The sequence below is a fragment of the Bicyclus anynana genome, chromosome 22, assembly GCF_947172395.1.
Source record: "Bicyclus anynana chromosome 22, ilBicAnyn1.1, whole genome shotgun sequence".
In the NCBI taxonomy this organism is placed as follows: domain Eukaryota; kingdom Metazoa; phylum Arthropoda; class Insecta; order Lepidoptera; family Nymphalidae; genus Bicyclus; species Bicyclus anynana.
In genome coordinates, this window is record NC_069104.1 from 1,330,781 (window position 1) to 1,349,653 (window position 18,873).

An 18,873-nucleotide genomic window follows, 5' to 3' on the forward strand; every position below is an offset into this window, starting at 1 on the left:
GACACCTGTCAATGTCACCTTTTTATAATTATTAATAATTTTAGCTCTAAGTTTATGCGCTTATTGTAAGTTGGCATAATTATGTTTAAAGTTGTTAAGGTTAATAAAAGATATTTAAATATCCCATTGACATTGACAGGTGTCAGAAACGCAATCTCTGAGCGGCCGGACTTTAGAAGTTTGGTATACTGTATTTGTATAGTAAGCGACCTGTAAGTTGAACTATGTGCAGTAACACATTTTCGGGTGTTAGCGACGTACGGAGGTGAGACTAGTAACCATAGACAATCAATTACGGTATTTTCTATTTATTTGCGACCTTTAATGTACGAGGCAACCACGGACCACGCGACTAACACATTTGTTTATAATAGGCTAGCTGACACTTTTTTTTTAAATGGTCTTAAATTGTTCATTAACGTTCTATTAGATTGAAACTTTTTTTTAATTTTTTTTCATTTCTCAAAAATATGTTTTTGACGATACGAGCCAAAAGGCCTGTCGGCCGTTTTTGACGTTTGGAATATTTGAAAAATACGTGATATTTAAATTAAGTTTTATAAGAAATCCTTCACTTTTATTAATTGAAATCAATATATTTCGGACCCTTATTCCATGTACTAGGTACACGAAATTAATATTGTTTATATTAAATTTAATATGAATCAACTACCCTATTGTACAAGACTACTGTCATTTTGGTTCGGTTCGGCTTGCCGGGGTCTATATCTACACACGTCAATATGGCGCGATTTAAACATAGAGGTGACGAGTGGTTGTACAATCATAAGATGACCCATAAATACCATAAACAGTTATATAATATTAAAAAAAATATATAATAATTACTAGCGAGCGCCCGCGACTTCGCGTGGAAATCAATGTTAACTTCTAACTTTAGAGGTTGAATTTTAAGAACTTGTTTAAATTTTTTAAAAATTTATTATAGTTTGGTCAAGCCCTTTTGATGCCCATACTGTGGGAGTTGTAAATAGGTAATTATTTTGTACCGATTTTCATCAAACATAACAAGAACACTCCCATGAAGCAATCAAAATCGGTCCGGGAGCTAGGATGCCAAATGTCAAACTTATAACTCTCCATCATTTTTGGGTCGGGATTTAAAAATGTTTTCTACAACTTTTCTTACGAGAAAATGGTAGAGAACATTTTAAAACTTCAGAGACAAGTCTGTAGGCACAGCTGATTATATACTTAATATCATTCTGATACCAAAACGCGTAAAGTGGCGAACAGTAGGGTGGCAAGGCTGGCAAAAGGCGAGAGAAAAGAAATCCAATAAAAATAGTCAATGAAATATAAGTCCGATCATTCTTTAGTCGTTTGTACTTTGTGGTCCCATCTAGTATTTTTTTCATTTATTTTACGGCCCTGGATACCAGGCCCGATCTAATTAATTCGCCATGGGCCTCAGATTATACTACATTACACCACCGATCGCATACTAAAGTAAAATAGTTTGTAGTGGCATTAAAAATAAATACTTATCCATACGTATTATTTATTTGGGTTAAGAAATAAATGATACATATATAATATTCACAGTGACACATTGCAGATAGGTTGCCTAGTTTAATTGCCTCAACATCTCCGTATGTATAAACCGCTCTAAAATGTAATTAAATTAAAAATAATTTACCGAATTGCTGATTAGATAGATTAGTTTCTGATTATAAACATAAAAACAGTGATTACTTATATAACCTGATGTGCGGAATGTACGATCATTGAATAAAATGTTAATATTAGTTATGCTGTTTCATTATACACCGAATTCCACTAATGCATAGGTCAAAGATTAATATTGGATCATGTCGCTCCATTTTTTGCATCCAGCCACCGTACAGGGCCGGTGCATGTAAGTAGTAAGGAACAGTGGCGTAGTGTGCCTTGGAGGGGCCTTTTAAATTAGTTAGTAGGCCCAAATGAAGGGTAAGGATTTCTCACAAAAGAAACAAAAATGCTTGCTTTAAGTAAATCTGATAGTGACTTAGCCTATGTAGAGTGTTTCCAACTTTTGGGCCAGCACTTAACGAAGGAAAAAAGCGATTCCTTTTTTTACTTTTGTAATTTCTGAAGTGAAAACTCTGTAGTTCTTTTTGTTTTTATCCGGGAAGCACCAGAAAAAGTGAGATTTTTGTCTTTTTAGTTTATGGGGCAAAAGATAGTCAAGACCTAGTCAAAAATCTCTAAGCACACATATGTCCAGCTAGCGTTTGCAAGTAGCCAGATGGACAATGGGCCTCCGTGGCGTGGTATACGCGGTAGATTTACAAGACGGAGGTCCTTGGTTCAATCCCCGGCTGAACCGATTGAGGTTTTTTCAATTGATCCTGGCTTTGGAATTGTCTGGCTGGCGGCAGGCTTCGGCCGTGGCTCGTTACTCGATGGCGTGTAGAAACCGTAAGGGGTGTAGATTTTCATCCTACTCCTAACAAGTTATCCCGATTCCGTTTGGATTGCATCATAACTATAGAGATATACTTACCATCAGGTGAGATTGTAGTCAAGGGCTAACTTGTAAAAAAAACAAATAATAAATCTTTCGTCTCATTGCAGCGAAAGAGTTAGAGATGTTTTCGATTTCCTTTATGTCCACAGACCTGTATATTAAAAATTGGTTTTTGCAAAGTTTACATCATTCTAATCGCTGGAATGGTCGGAATTACGAGGTTATTAAAATTTAAATCGCTTATAATGCGCATTTCGCTGATTATAATTACGTAGTACGTACCTAATCACTTTTTTAAATTATTCCTCGGAGAAGGGATAAGTAGGTAGTATGGATAAATTAATAATTATCAAAGTGCAGCTATTTTTTATCTTATGTAAGTATAGAATACCTATCTAGTACTCCACTACCTATCTATCTCCAGAGGAGAGCACTTTATATAAGCAAAAATATACTGCGACTCATTAATAAGTTTTTTAATTTGTATAGTGCTTTCGTTATCAACCCCTTATGCGGCTCACTGCTGAGCTCGAGTCTCCTTTCAGATTATGAGGAGTTAGTCCAATACGCTGGCTCAATGCGGATTGGCAGAATTCACACACGTAGAGAATTAAGAAAATTCTCTGGTACCTATGCAGGTTTCCTCACGATGTTTTCCTTCACCGTTTGTCGTTTGAGACACGTGATATTTAATTTATAAATGGACATAACTGAAAAGTTGAAGGTGCATGCTCCTAACCGGATTCGAACCCACACCCTCCGGAATCGGAGGCAGAAGTCATATCCACTGGGCAGTCACGGCGCTTAGTATAGTGCTTACTCTGATTAAAAACTTTCTGGATGCCACTGAACCTACCTCATAATTATCAGCGTATTAGGCCTATTGTAATAGAAGCTTAGTATTTCATAGCTCGATCCAAGATTCGAACCTAGAACTCGTGATCTGAAGCCACATAGTCTAACAATTGAACCAACGCGGCAGAGGAGCTCGGGCTATCATTATCTTCATTATCAGCCGATGGACATCCATAACTGTAAGCTTCCTCTAAGGACTTCTAAACATCACGGTTTCGAGCCGCCAGCATCTAGCGACTCCCTGCAACCACCTTGATTTCCTTGGCCACCTAGTGGGGGGTGACCAACACTGCGCTTTTTATTTATTCTTTACAAATTACCCCTTCAAGAGAGACTACAATCTCACCTGATGGTAGGTGATGATGCAATCTAGGATGGAAGCGGGCTAACTTGCTAAGATGAGGATGAAAATCCACACCTATTTCAGTTTCTACACAACATCGTAGCGGATGACTAAATAGCTTGGCGGTACGTCTATGCCGGTAGGGTGGTAAGTAGCCACGGCCGAATCCCGTGCCAAAAAAAGATTTGCGGTGCCGCGTCGCCATTCCAGTATCTTGAGATCCCAAAGTTCACCGGCTATTCGAACTATTAAGGTTCTGTAGCTATTATATATATTCCAGTGTTGCCAGCTATATCTCACCAATACACAATAAAAGTCCAAGGGAAAGTGGAAATGGGAGAAGAAGTTGCCAGTATGATGAAGACTCTCTTCAGCTATCTCCCTTCAAACATCGACCTCGATTCATTCGCACGAAACAGTAACTCTGAAGTTCAAGCCGTTGTAAACACGAGGGAGTCAGAAACGAAGCCTTTATTGGAGGAAGTGATGGAAAATAATGCTCTGTATCACCTATTTGGACGACATAGTGATAAGAAGGATTCAAAATTAAATAATGTTCGTGTTTAATTAACAAATATATTTGTGATAAATGTTACATATTCCATTTTTTTAATAACAATAATAATAATAATAAAATTCTTTATTCAGCTAAAAAATCAAATTAAAAATCGAGAAGAAATTACAAACTAATACTAACAGAGCTTACAAGGTACTTAAAGATACCTACATAAATTACAAAGTTACTCTGTATGTACTTATAGTATAATATAATAAAGAGATTCAGCTGAATGGGGCGCTGCCTCAGCTCGATACTACAGTTGAGAGCTGTAGTGCTGATTTTCAGGCATGACCCCAGGGTGAACTCACGGACCGATCGGAAATACGTTTGCTGCGTCGCTAACAATAATTATTAAATATTAAATAATATACGATTAGTACATAATACATATTAATCTTACATTACCAAGCTTATAGAGCTTATAGAAAAAGTTTAGGAGTAATAATAAATAATGAATAGGGGGGATACTAATAAAGAAAAAAAAATATTGGTTTAAATTTTTTGTAGCTCTAAAAGACGTATTTTAATTATTTTTTTGAAAACATATAGCATTTTTGAATAATAATAAAAAACAAGAAAACTTTTAAAAAAATATTAAAACTTATTAAAAACTTACAGTGGAAATTTTCGTATAATATTCTGTTAATAATTAGATCAAGTTTTTAGTAAGTATAAGACGCAATATTCTAAGTCATCGTCATCATTAACAATCCACATTCGGCTCACTATTGAGCACGAGTCTCCTCTCAGAATGAGATGCCTTAGGCCTTAGTCCACCATGCTAGCCCAACGCTGTTTGGCAAACTTCACACATCTAGAGAATTAAGAAAATTACCATTATAATTCGGTGATATGTGTAAGCAGTGGCGAAGGATGGAAATTAGATGAAAGTAAGCCGTCCCGAAGAAAAGGAAATTCATACACCGTTATACATTATATGAGGAACCGGAGTTGGTTTCTCATATATCTACATACAGCACAACAATGAATATGCATGGATTTTTAAAGGTACCCTGGCGGGAATCGGCTTGCATGATCTCTTCGCCGCTGGTAATTAGGAAAGCCTACACAGCGCTGCTCGACACACACTTGGCCGGATTTTTGTACCTGCCTGTGTTATGAACCTATTGGAAACTCCGGTTTCTCATATATCTACATACAGCACAATAATTTATTATTTTTTTATTTATTATTAATTAGCATGGACAAATCCAATTACATTAAAAAAAAAATGTACATAAAAATTAAAAAGAACAAAACACCACAGTAAAAATAGACAAAAATAAGAAAAATTAAACAAAAAACGAATGTACAGAAATAGCTTATAGACTATCTTAACTAAAATAACAATTACAATAATTATAAAATAAAAAATAAAAAAAATATATTTAAATTACATCCTCTCGCAAAATTGCAAGATATCCCTGCAATTATCTGCAAAAATGTCACAGTGAGTGAGGAAACTCCGACAACAGTGAATATGCATGGATTTTTAAAGGTAACCCGGCGAGAATCGGCTTGCATGATCTCTTCGCCGCTGGTAATTAGGAAACACAGCGCTGCTCGACACACACTTGGCCGGATTTTTGTACCTGCCTGTGTTATGAACCTATTGGAAAAAAGTACATTTTCAGTGTGCCGTTCATCAATAATTCAGAGAGATCAAAGGTGACTTCATTCACATTCATAACACAGGGAACGGTGACAAAACCGAATACGTAACATCTTGAACTACTTATTGTTAAAACCGCTGTAAATCGGGACGGACGTCTGTCTCATCAAAACATGTAAGTATTTGTACCCATACAACTAACAATTAATACAGCGTTAACAGTGCCCAAAGTTTTTTTTAACCCCCTCGGGTCAGTGGTTGTGGCTACGTCCGGGTTCAAGTCCCAGGTCAGGCCAAAAATCTATAGACAGTGATGCCCAAAGTTTTTTTTTACCCCATCGGGTCGTGGTTGTGGCTACGTCCAGGGTTCAAGTCAGGCTAAAAAGATTAAGATAAAATTAATTTAAGTAGGTAGGTATTATAATATTATTTAATAATTTAGGCGAAGGGTAAATGCTATTTTGCGAATACATCGCTAAAAAGCATTTATTTTGTTATTATTTTAGTAAATAAAAGCTTTGTATATTTTTGTTTAGAATTTTCTCGTTTTCTTTTCTTTCGGCGTCTCACTAAAGTAACAATCACAAAATATAATTTAGCAACAATAGATTCCTACCGTACAAAGGAAGGTCTATGACAGAAAGTTTGGGGATCTATGTTTTATATTATTATTGGCTATATAAAATTGTGATAATAAGTATAGCACCTATGTGCTATACCTATTAGCATTTTATATCTATTTTAGTTATTACACTAAACTCTGAAAAACATTTTAAAGATTATGACCTGTTTTTTACTTTAAAAGAAAATGTGTTCTTGATTTTATGTAGGTAATAGATATAGGTATTTTTCCACTACTCCACGGGGGCATGTTTTGTATACTAGTATTTATTAGCTTAAGTTTCGTATTGCAATTTATTTCAATAATTAAATTTATTTATTTCAATCAGCATTGGGGAGTTCAGTCAGTTTTCAAAATGGGTCAAAACTCGGACGCAGAAATGAAGTCGAAAATGGACAAAAATAAGTTCGAAATGTCCATAAGTGAACTGAAAAGTAGAACTTTCGTCACTCCAGCAGATATGGTGAACTATGGTAAGAGTTTTTTTTTAATATTTTACAGGTTGACTCCGCTACTTCGCCCGTTTGGAAACCTCTGGCTAAATCTAAACGTTGTTCACACTTGATTAATCTGTGGTTGTTGATGAATATTTTTATCTATTGAATACTGCAAATCCGATATAGCAAAACAAAGAATTTTCATAATATGAGGATGCAAACATTAATAAAAAACTTACGCTTTGAATTGAGAACCTCCTCGTTTTGAAGTCGGTTAAAAAGGGTATACGATTCAGTATCAAGTGACTTACTTATACCATTATGTATTATACGTAGGTACGTACTCAACGCCGAGAGTTCCTGGGTTTGCACCCCGCCTCCTTGGCAAAAAAAAAAAAATTGCTGCTTAGGTAATTAGTTTTTGAACATTCCCTTTACAAATAAACAAACGACAGATAAACACAACTTTAGACCTCTACCCTTGGCAAAAGATGTTAGAGCTATAGATAAATTATTATTATTTATTCATAGAACCACCATAGAAGTAATATTAAAATAGCGGAGAACCGCGATTCCGCCCGCGAAAAAAATCTAGGGTCTTTTTGCAACAAACAGTCTTTTAGCCCGCTTCCATCTTTGATTGCATCATCACTTACCATCGGGTGAGATTGCAGTCAAGGGCTAACTTGAAAGAATAAAAAAAAATCAAAATTGCTCAGTGAAAAGTTGACGAACAGACAGACATAACAGACCTGCACATTTATAATTATTATAATTGGTTAGGATAATCAATATGGATTTATGATTACTTTTTTGCCCTGCAAAGTAGGTAGGTACCTATTGGACTAGTCTACAAGCACTTTTGAAATGTCAGGTTGTGTCATGAGTAAATAATAGTAATAATTAAAGTCGAAAACCTGAAATTTTATTTCGTGGATTCCAAATGCTAGGTAATAATCTGAATCTCAAAAACGCTACCAAAAATTTTCATGAAATTGAGTACCTACCTATGCATGGATCGATTTAGCTTGGTTTCCTAGTTAGAAAACGTACAAAAAATAATTACGGTCAACCAACCGGTCAATTCATTATCTTTGACGTACATTAGCTAACTAATATATTAACATCAAATCAATAGCAACCGAATTTTCGTATTCCGTAAAGTCTATTACAAAACGGCTAAAGAAACAGTCTATTGTTAACAAAAACAGAGAGTTTGATAAGTTACAATAAATAAACTGTAAATATAAATATAAATAATTTTAACGACCTCCGTGGCGCAGTGGTATGCGCGGTGGATTTACAAAACGGAGGTCCTGGGTACGATTCCCGGCTGGGCAGATTGAGATTTTCTTAATTTGTCCAGGTCTGGCTGGTGGGAGGCTTCGGCCGTAGCTAGTTACCACCCTACCGGCAAAGACGTACCACCAAGCGAATTAGCGTTCCAGTACGATGCCGTGTAGAAACCGAAAGGGGTGTGGATTTTCATCCTCCTCCTAACAAGTTAGTCCGCTTCCATCTTAGACTGCATCATCACTTACCATTAGGTGAGAGTGTAGTCAAGGGCTAACTTGTAAAGAATAAAAAAAAATATATATATACGAAATCACATAACTTACGAACGGATTGTGCTTACAGCTCGTGCTGATTAACTTGACACCTGGCTGGAATGATATTTGTACCGTGCTTGGTAGCCAGATGTCAAGTTATTGCGCATGACTTAGGATCTATGTCTAATAAAAAACTCAAAAGTTAGTGAATTGACCTGCTGTACTTTTATTCTATTCGATAGTGTAAATATTTTTTTTTTTCATTTAATCCATAGATGACAGCGCAGTAACGGAAGAATATCTAAAGGCATACGCACACTCCTTGGAAAACCCTGAAAGTTTTTGGAGTGATGTTGGCAAAGAGTTAGAGTGGACCAAACCGTGGGATCGAGTTCTGGATAACAGCAATCCGCCGTTTACAAAATGGTAAATAAACTGGTAAAATAAATAAACATTTCACTACTCTCGCTCAAAAACACTGTTAAATAATATACTAAAATAATGACATCTATACATATTAATTGATTAAAAAAAAGACATCTATACAATGAAGGAGGTTTTATTCGTAAATAGAATCATCATAGGTGGGTACATATTATGTAAAGAATTTGAAATTGGAACGAAATGTAGCGTTCTTGTCTGTGGAATGCCTATTTTTTTTTATTGAATTGCGTCTGCATAAAGAATTTTAGCATTGAATACTGTACTAAATTATTTTATTTTCTCTTTAGCGGCTCGTGCCGTAAGGCGAGGACCTTAAAGAATGGCTGTAAGGATTCCTTTGAAATGCATACCTATTCGTAATTAATGACGAATTTTATTATTTGGTTAGGTGGGTAGGAGGCGAGATGTCTGTATGCTACAACGCGGTGGACCGACACGTGGCAAACGGACGCGGAAGTCAGGTCGCCTTGGTGTACGACTCGCCTCTCACCGATACTGTGAAGAGGATCACGTATAGTGAGCTGCAGAATAAGGTAATCTAATACTAGAAGTAAGCCGTGATAACCAAATACAGGGTTTCTCAAACTTTCGGCTCCACTAACCCCTGTTGAAATTTCCAATTGACAGCGAACCCCTTACTAACTAATGGGACCCCCCCAAAAAAAAATAATTTGACTGTTGAAGAAACTAAAGGTTTTATTTGAATAACACATAAAGTAGGTACCATAATAATGTGATGGGTGTCTTTCTTGATTTTTGTCGCAAATGGATTCAATGTAAGGAGTAATTTTGGACAACTTTATCCTTAATTCTGACTCGGTATCAATTATCAAGCCACTATTACGTAAATCTTGTCGCGGACCCCCTGCCATCAAATTGCGAACCCCTAGGGGTTCGCGTGTCCCACTTTGAGAAACCTTGGCATAGTGGATGTGACCTCTGCCTTCGATTCGGAGGGCGTAGGCTCGAATCCGGTCCACCTCCAACTGTTAAGTTATGTGCATTTTAAGAAATTAAATATCACGTTTCTCAAACGGTACAAATTTGCATACCTAAGAATTTTCTGAATGTTTGATGAAGTCTGCCAATCCGTATTGGGCGTGGTGGACTATTAGCCTAATACCTCTCATTCTGAGAGAAGACTATTGATTGGCAACTTCATTCGTAACACTCTCGATGGTCTGCGCGGACCGAGAGGCGTGTAGCGATGAATGAAAAACCCACGACTGATGCACCTCACCTCCCCGCACGCACGATTTCACACCTGCGCAGTCTTGTCCCCCGTCGCCCGCATATCATGGAAATGTAATGAACGAATTTGCCAGACAATAATGCTCAGCAGTGATCCGAATATGGGTTGTTAATGATGAATAGAAGCTCTGAGGTTACGAATTTTGAAGGCCTGGGTTGTGCAATTTACTTTTTATTTCAATTATTCACAAATTGTTGTTAGGTATCAAGACTTGCAGGCAAGTTGTCTGCACTAGGCGTGACCCGCGGCTCGCGCGTCGTCATTTACATGCCGCTGGTACCGGAAGCAGTGGTGGCGATGTTGGCTACCAACAGAATTGGAGCCATACATTCAGTTGTTTTTGGAGGTCAGTGAATTGAAAATATCTAAATCTAAACTAATATTATAAAGCTGAAGAGTATGTTTGTTTGATTGAACGCGCTAATCTCAGGAACTACTGGTCCGATTTATTATATTTTAAAAAAAGTTTAGGGATACTTCCTGAAACTCCAATAATGTAACCCAAGGTGTACAAAAGTTTTGTTTACATGGCGCACGATGCAAAAACTATTGATGTTAGAGGATTGATTGGATTGGAAACTACTTGATTGAGGATTATGCTAGATTGACTTTCTTTTCTATGTCAAGGATTTGCTGCAAGAGAACTGAGAACCAGAATTGAGCACGCTGAGCCGACAGTCATTATCGCAGCCAGCTGTGGAGTAGAACCGAACAAAATAGTGAGGTATTGGATTAATTTTTATAATAAATACAAACAGTCGTTTATATGCGGAAGTCTTTATTGAACTACGAATATTTACATAATAATTTTTAACCGAGTGAATGAGTGTCGAGTGTGCGCGGTGCTTTTTATTTTCTTCTCCTTGGCTTTGCACAGATTAGCTAATGTCAAGAAGCATGTGTGGTGCTTTTCAAAAACATCAACCAAAGACAAGCTACAGCTATAGTAAAAAATATGCAATTTGATAAAATGTCTGGGATTTTTTAGTTCGTGTTTTTATTTTAATAAAATATACGTACCTAATCGCTAAGTGTTTCTGTGTACAGAAATCTGCAGTAATCTATGCTTATAATAAATCTGTACAGAAATATATTTTCAACATAACTACCAGGGGGTGATTAGTGATCGATACTGATGCCAAAAATGCAATCAGTAAAATTTTTGTCTGTCTGTCTGTCTCTCAGTCTGACTATCTGTCTGTCTTGTCTTTCTGTCTGTCTGTCTGTATGTTCGTTATAGAAATAAAAACTACTCGACGGATTTTAACGTATAATTATTCTTCATACTCCTTAGCAGGTTATAGTATAATTTTCATTACGCTACAATCAATAGGAGCAGAGCAGTGAAGGGAAATGTTAGGAAAACGGGAGAAGTTACTCCATTTTTACAGCGATACAACTGAAAGGGCTAGTATATACTAATGTTATAAATGCGAAGAAACCAGTCTATCTGTCTGTCTGCTACCTCTTCACTTCTAAACGGCTGAATCGATCTAGATGAATTTTGTAATGATTTTGATGATATAAGTAATGGTAAATGGGACCTTGGGGCCAAACACAGGGTACTTTTTGACATTGAAATAAACATAGCAGGGGGTGTAATAGGGGTTCAAAGTTTGTATAGCTTCAACTTTCAACCCCCTATTTCACCCCTTCCTTAATTTTTAGAGTCATAGTTTTAAAAATTTGTTCGTAGATCATAAAAAATATGAAATATAATGTGATTCAAGAATTAATTCAAAATGGTGAAATGGGGATTGAAAGTTTACATCGATTTCAACGTGGATAAAATCGCGCGCGTCCGCTAAAAGTATAGTTTGTTTGTAGCAAATAGGCTACAAAATTGCTGGACGCTTATTAAAAATTCCTTCACCAATGAAAACCTAAATTATCAGAGATTATAGCAATCCGTATTTAACCAATTTTTTGTTGATAATTATTTTTGTATTATAGATACAAGGACATTTTAGACGAGGCCCTCTGTCAGAGCACTCATCAACCTCTCAAGTGTATAATATATCAGCGAAGACGTGTACTCGAGTGCAGTTTGATTAAGCCAAGAGATATATGCTGGGAGGAGGCCATGCTGGCAGATCCAGTCCCGTGCGTGTCTACTGAGGCTAATGATCCGATGTACATTCTTTACACATCTGGTAAATAAAATTCTGTTTTGTAAAAAACAACATACTATAAAATTACAGCCATATATGCTTTTCCTAAAGACTCCCAATAACTAAAATTAACGGGCTGGTTTGATTTTTCTTTTGACTAGTCTTTAAAAATAATCATCGAGGAATTAAAATGGTTTGTAATGATTGGATGTTCTTGACTGCACCATGTCTATCGGGTTAGCTAGCACTTAATAAGAATTGATTTAGAATTATTATCATCATCATCATTATCAGCCGATAAACGTCCACTGCTGGACATATGCCTCTTGCATGGACCCCGCAACACGCTTGATATGCTCGGTCCACCTAGTGGGGGGTCGACCAACACTGCGCTTTCCAGTGAGAGGTCGCCATTCCAGCACCTTGGGACCCCAAGGTTTATCTAGTCTTCGAACTATGTGGCTTGCCCATTGCCACTTCAGCTTAGCGACTCGCAGAGCTATGTCAGTGATATAGAATTATATGTATATCGAATAAATATGTATTTACGACAGTAAGTTAAATTCAAGTATTTGGTATGTGCCCAAAGTTTTGGTATACGAGTAAAATAAAAATACAATGCCTTTATTTTTAAAATTAAACATGTCGTTTCTTTTGTCATGCTAAAAAATTCAGTAACTTACATTTTTATGTTAATGTTTAGGTTAAAATCATTCAAAATGATTTTAATCAGCATTCAAATGCTAAGCATGATTTATATTCTTTTTAAGCTATTCGGAATTGCCAGACATCTTCTTGTCCCGATCTGCCACGAGTTCAAACTGTATTGTTACTTATGTTGAACGAGTTCTGAATTAATTATCTCTCTTACAAATAGCTTAGTACCTTCACCTTTTAAAGAATAGAAATATGTTTCAATAGATATTCTCATGATCAATGTGTATTGTAGAGTGTTTTATACTTATGAATAAATATTCCATGTAATAATCGACTTATTTATTTTATATTATACAGGTACAACTGATAATCCAAAAGGAATACAGCGACCATGCCATCATGCAGCAACCTTGTGCTGGACAATGCATGCTGTTTATGGATTAAAACAGGGTGTTTGGTGGGCAGCTTCAGACCTTGGCTGGGTAGTCGGACACTCTTACATATGCTATGGGCCCTTGTTGGCTGGGCTAACAACTGTACTGTATGAAGGAAAACCTGACAGAACTCCTGATCCTGGGCAATATTTCAGGTAGATTTTTATCATTAAAATAATAAAACGCAAGTCAAAATTCTTGATAAGATGACGTTTATATTTTCTTATGCATTTCATAAAAAAGCAATGTATGTATAACCAGTATAACCCTATAGCTAGGTATATTTGTTTGTACACTGTTTTGTCACTTTTTACGTCTAGTAGAATTTAAAGTTATAGAAATTGAATATTAAGTTATAATTATTGAGTTTCTGAAATTAATTTTCATTTTATTATCAATAGGATTATAGAGCAACATCGCGTCAATGCACTTTTCACGATTCCAACTGCGTTGCGTGTATTGAAAAGAGCAGATCCTACAGGAAAATATGCAAGAAGATATTGTGGAAAATCTTTGAAAACTATTTTTATCGCTGGAGAACATTGTGATCAAGAATCAAGGGTATGAATTTTATTATTTACCTAATCTCCTAATCATTATTTAACCTATGAATTAAACATTGACTTTTATCTTTATCTTCCTGAAAGATAAATTCTTTTTTCGTCTAACATGGGCTTATGAATAAGCCAAAATGTAAAGGAATGGCTCATGAACTATGGAAATAATTGTAAGTATTATTTACAAGGGTAATTAAAATTTAAAATTAGTTAAATTAACAAGACGTATGAATAAGTCATGTATATTAATTATTTAAATCAATGATGTTTTATACGGACGTAACAGATTTACACATTCGATGAAACGGTACATTACAAAATAGGCTAAAGAAATGTTAACGGAAATATGTAATTTTGCTATTTTCTAGATTAGCTTTGTTCTAAAGCCTTATTAATTCCAGCACTGGGGTGAAAGGATATTCGGCGTTCCATTACTGAACCATTGGTGGCAGACTGAGAGTGGATCACCGATTTGCTGCGCCCTACTGGGGTACGGTGTGAAAGGTGTGAGACCGCACTCAACTGGATATCCTGCTCCTGGATACGATAGTAAGTGACTTTAAAATCATTTTGAGTACAGTATACGATGCAAACTTTATGAAGTTTCGGAACTTCGTGCGTTAAGCTGTGCAATACAAGATCTACTACGTTACCGCTGATATCTAATCATCGGTAACGTAGGGATGCGGCACCATTGCATCACTCCGCGCGCCTTCCACTTTAATGATTATAGCGTTTATACTATCTGCGCGTTGCGACACCCTCAGCTTATTTCCGAGACGTCATAAAGTTTGCGTCGGACTGTATTAACTTGAAAACGTAATAAATGTAGACGTAAGATTAACCGCAAAATATTATTTTTAGAAAAACACATAAACTTACCTTTTATTTTGTAACTTCGTTGAAATCCCTCTTTTTACTAAATAGAACTCAAAAATCAAATTTTGTGTGATTGAGTAACAAGCAAACTTATATGCATTAATTATCAGCCTACTTTAACAGTCCACTAAAAGGGCCTCCCTTCTCAAAGGAGAAGGGATAGGTATAATGTGCATGAACTTTCTACTATATTTTTTGTTGTATTATTAGGTACTTAGTTTTAACTTAATATGTTTGTTTCGTTAACAGTAAGAGCACTGAGGGAGGATGGGTCTGAATGCCATTCAGGAGAAGTAGGACGCTTGGTTATTAAGCTACCATTGCCACCTGGCTTCGCTTCAACACTGTGGCGATCTGATGAACGATTCAAGAAGGTCTATTTTGATGCATATCCGGTTAGTGATTGTCTAGTTTTCTAGTAAAGCTACGAGTATCTATACTAAACAAAGTTTCGGCCACGTTTGCGTTTGTCTGCCTGTTTGCGATTAACTCAAAAACTACTGAACGGATTTGCAGTTTGCACCAATAGACAGAGAGATTTATGGGCAAAGTTTTAGTGCGAATGTATAATTTGTCCAGGTTTTATGTAAATTAGTTCCAATAAGAAGATAATTGTTTGATGTGTCGGAAAATGTTGAACTACCTGTGAGCTTATACTGAAAACGTTTTTTATTCAAGATTTATTTTTATTTTTTATTCAAGATTGTGTCAAATTTATAATTAAATAATGGATCGCGGGATATTCGTCTTACATACCTATAAAAAGTTTCTAATGACATACCTATATTATAACGATAGCTTACTTTACCACTCCATTTTCTAAGAAAATGCAGTTAAATTTAATTTTACAAATTATTTATTTTACATCTCGCGGGTGTTCGCCAGCACATATAAATACTAGTAATTTAGCATAGCAATATGGGGTTCTAGGGGTTCTACGACACACAAGATGTTGGATGGATCAGTGCGGAAAACGCAGTGTGGGTGGTAGCTAGAGCCGATGACGTCATCAACGTAGCTGGCCACAGATTATCGACTGCTGCGATCGAGGACGTTGTGTTAAAACACGCGAGAGTAGCGGATGCAGTGGTTGTTGGTGCTCCGGATCCTACGAAGGGAGATGTCCCGCTTTGTCTCTACGTAATGCGGCCTCCGCAAGATGGTGAGAGTTATTAAGTATCTTTAATATTTTTTGGGCATTTGGGCAATTTTGTCTGAAAGGCAATATTTGCCATATCTTTTTAAATATGATCAATATTTCCATTCCCCTCCAACTAGTTGGAAAAGACTGTGTTGGAGTGTGTACGACGATAGTCCAACTGGCGAGTATCAAACCACCACCTCTAGTTGATGAGCAGTTGCGCGCACAAGGTTTTTAACCAGGGTAGATACGCATAAAAATAATATTAAATGGAAGTAGATAGGCATAAAAATTATATTAAATGGAAAATTCCGTACGCATCTACAAAGTGTACGCCCCTGACTAGCAAGTCCGATCCCTGACAGTTGAGCTATTGAGGCTTTGAAAGTAAACAAGCCGATTTACCTCAACTGCTGTGAAGTCATGGGTGCGATATTCGACCTCTAGAATATTATTTTACCCACTTCCCACAGACTTTTCTAAGTAATTTGATAAATCTGAAAAGACTGTGTTAGGCAGTATAGGGGAACCGGGCTATTGGTAATATTTAAAACATAAGATAAATAGTCTTTAAACCCTTCCGGTTTTTTAAAGACTATTTATCTTATGATTTAAATATGACAGACGGCGGAAATGACTTCCAAGTCTTTTACAGTAATGTTTAATGTGCATATTTTCAATATTTAAATTGACTTGCAATTTTACAAGGTCATAGCGTTAATTGAAAATTATGATGCAATACTCGAAACATTACAAAGAAAGTATTTGTCATTGTACTTGAACACTTTAACATGTACGGTAAAAAGTTTTACTAATAAATTTGTAATTAATATAATTATTTTTTATATTTTTTTTAGATGAAGAAATCGTAGCTGAGGAGACAATAACGCAAGAGTTGATCGCTCTTGTGAGACACCTGATCGGCCCAATTGCAGCGTTCCGAAAAGCTGTTGCAGTTCCAGCTTTACCGCGTACACGTTCTGGCAAATCATTACGTAAAGCCATATCTAATATGGCGCGTAGTCAACGTGTCAAACTACCTTCAACTATCGAAGATCCGAGTGTGTTTGGCGAAATAAAGATGGCGTTACAGAAATGTGGCTATGCTGTTGACGCTCCTGATCCAGAAATGTAATTTTTTACATTAATTAATTATGTGCGTATATAATTTGTAAATCTAAAAATAGATTAGAGAATCATTTGGTATGTAATTAAACGTTTTACAGTAGAAACTGTTTGTATATTAGACTCCGGCGACTTTATTTGACTGTTTACAAATTTATACAGGCTTAGCTTAACTTGTGTGTATAAACCGCATGGCAATGAGTTATGTATTTTTAAAGTAAGCAGAAAATCATTTTAAAATGGTTTTTCTGTCGTACTTATTTTGTCGTCTCATTTTTTGTAATACCGTTCAATCATTATTAGGCATATTTTAACGGCCGACTACAGAGACATGCCAGGTCAGGGTGACAAATAAAGGGTGATAATATAAAATCTTTAACTAGTAAGGTGATCAGATTTTAATGACAATGACCTGATTGAATAAATGGGATGACTTATGTGCTCTCTGAATCACGGGATGTACCATGACATCTACTTCCCTACTGCGGACTGAGATATTTTACTAAAAACTTCTTAGAAGAAAGAAAAGCTCAGTATTTCACAGCCCGCCTTAGGTCTCAAACCCAGAACTTCGTAATCCGAAGCTACTTAGGATATCCACATCCACAGTATATACAAACGATGCAGTTTATATTATTCAATTTACAAACATTATTATAGTAAATAAAACCTACCTTACTTACGTGAAAATAACACTGTTTGAAGCGTTATTCTAGACGTTAAACAAGTGCAGTCTGTGGATCAATTTTACGCAGAAGCAATAAAATGCACACCGAGTATTATACCGAGCTGATGCAATCCAGTACCAACGGTACCAACGGTACTGGAGTGCATCAGCTACATCTGTGTGTGAAAGGACTATCTGCTTCTCAACATTGCATAAATATTGATGAACAGGGTTAGGGAGCACCAATACCTTCCTGTGAATGATTAGTGAAATATTTGACTGTCCCATATTGAGGCACGGGGTACATAAACATATCTGTGTCTCATTTATTTTCTCTATGACTCTCTCATTCATTATTTTTTTTTAATATTTTACAATTTAATAAAACACAAAATATAATGCAAAACACTATTAAAAATTCATAAACAATAAATTTTAATAAATCATTATTATCCTTATTATGTACCTATTATGTTCTTTTGTATGTACGGTACTAACATAGATTATAAGTTATGATGATGGTTTTATACTAACAACTATGGGTCAACATGGCCTAAAATAAACAGATTTTATTTAATTTATTTAAATTATTATTTAATGTAAATTAAGTAGTTACAATATAAACCATTTATTTTTTATTAATTATTAATAACCATTAGGCTATTGACAATTACCTCGGTTTCAAAATCTAAATGCAGAAAGCATGGCAAAGCTGTATTTATTGAGAAGGTATTGAAATGAAATTTGCAATCGGGTGATTTGACAATATCATATTCGATTGATTTTTTCAAGCAAGTACCTAAAATCAGTTATGGCTTATTAATGTACGTAATCAGCCTTTTTTAATTGTTCTAGTAAAACACAATGAACTAAAGTAAACGTGCGCAGTCTATATAATTTTAATAGATAGCATTTATATTACTATCAATAGTTGAATAGGACATAGGACTTAGTCATGAAGCGAGCTAATTAGATAAATAAAATATTTTTGATATGAAAATATGTGTGGGTAGACTCACCTTTGAAAAACTTATGTAATTTGTGTAGAAACTAAAAATATATTAATAAATATAACAATAGTTCGTTTTATTCTTAATAACTTGTGTATTTAGTTGTTACGGTTCCAAAACTACTGGACTGATTTTAAGAACACTT

The 18,873-nt window shown here is 35.7% G+C and overlaps 1 protein-coding gene across 1 annotated transcript; it reads left to right on the forward strand.

Annotated features, from left to right (window-relative positions):
* The first annotated feature begins 5,673 nt into the window (after positions 1-5,673).
* Positions 5,674-18,795, forward strand: LOC112043392 (acyl-CoA synthetase short-chain family member 3, mitochondrial). The gene is made up of 13 exons (XM_024078793.2): positions 5,674-6,017; positions 6,793-6,937; positions 8,727-8,877; positions 9,284-9,428; positions 10,349-10,493; positions 10,775-10,871; positions 12,101-12,300; positions 13,273-13,504; positions 13,751-13,910; positions 14,308-14,455; positions 15,035-15,180; positions 15,716-15,947; positions 16,784-18,795. Exons 2-13 carry the CDS (start codon positions 6,820-6,822, stop codon positions 17,059-17,061), a joined length of 2,052 nt encoding a protein of 683 aa, XP_023934561.2. The 5' UTR covers positions 5,674-6,017; positions 6,793-6,819; the 3' UTR covers positions 17,062-18,795.
* Positions 18,796-18,873: the final 78 nt, after the last annotated feature.

Coding starts and splice junctions, on each gene's coding strand:
- LOC112043392 (XM_024078793.2), top strand. CDS start 6,820: ATGGGTCAAAACTCGGACGCAGAAATGAAGTCGAAAATGGACAAAAAT. Junction 9,429..10,348: donor ATAGTGAGCTGCAGAATAAG/GTAATCTAATAC, acceptor AATTGTTGTTAG/GTATCAAGACTTGCAGGCAA. Junction 15,948..16,783: donor AATGCGGCCTCCGCAAGATG/GTGAGAGTTATT, acceptor TATTTTTTTTAG/ATGAAGAAATCGTAGCTGAG.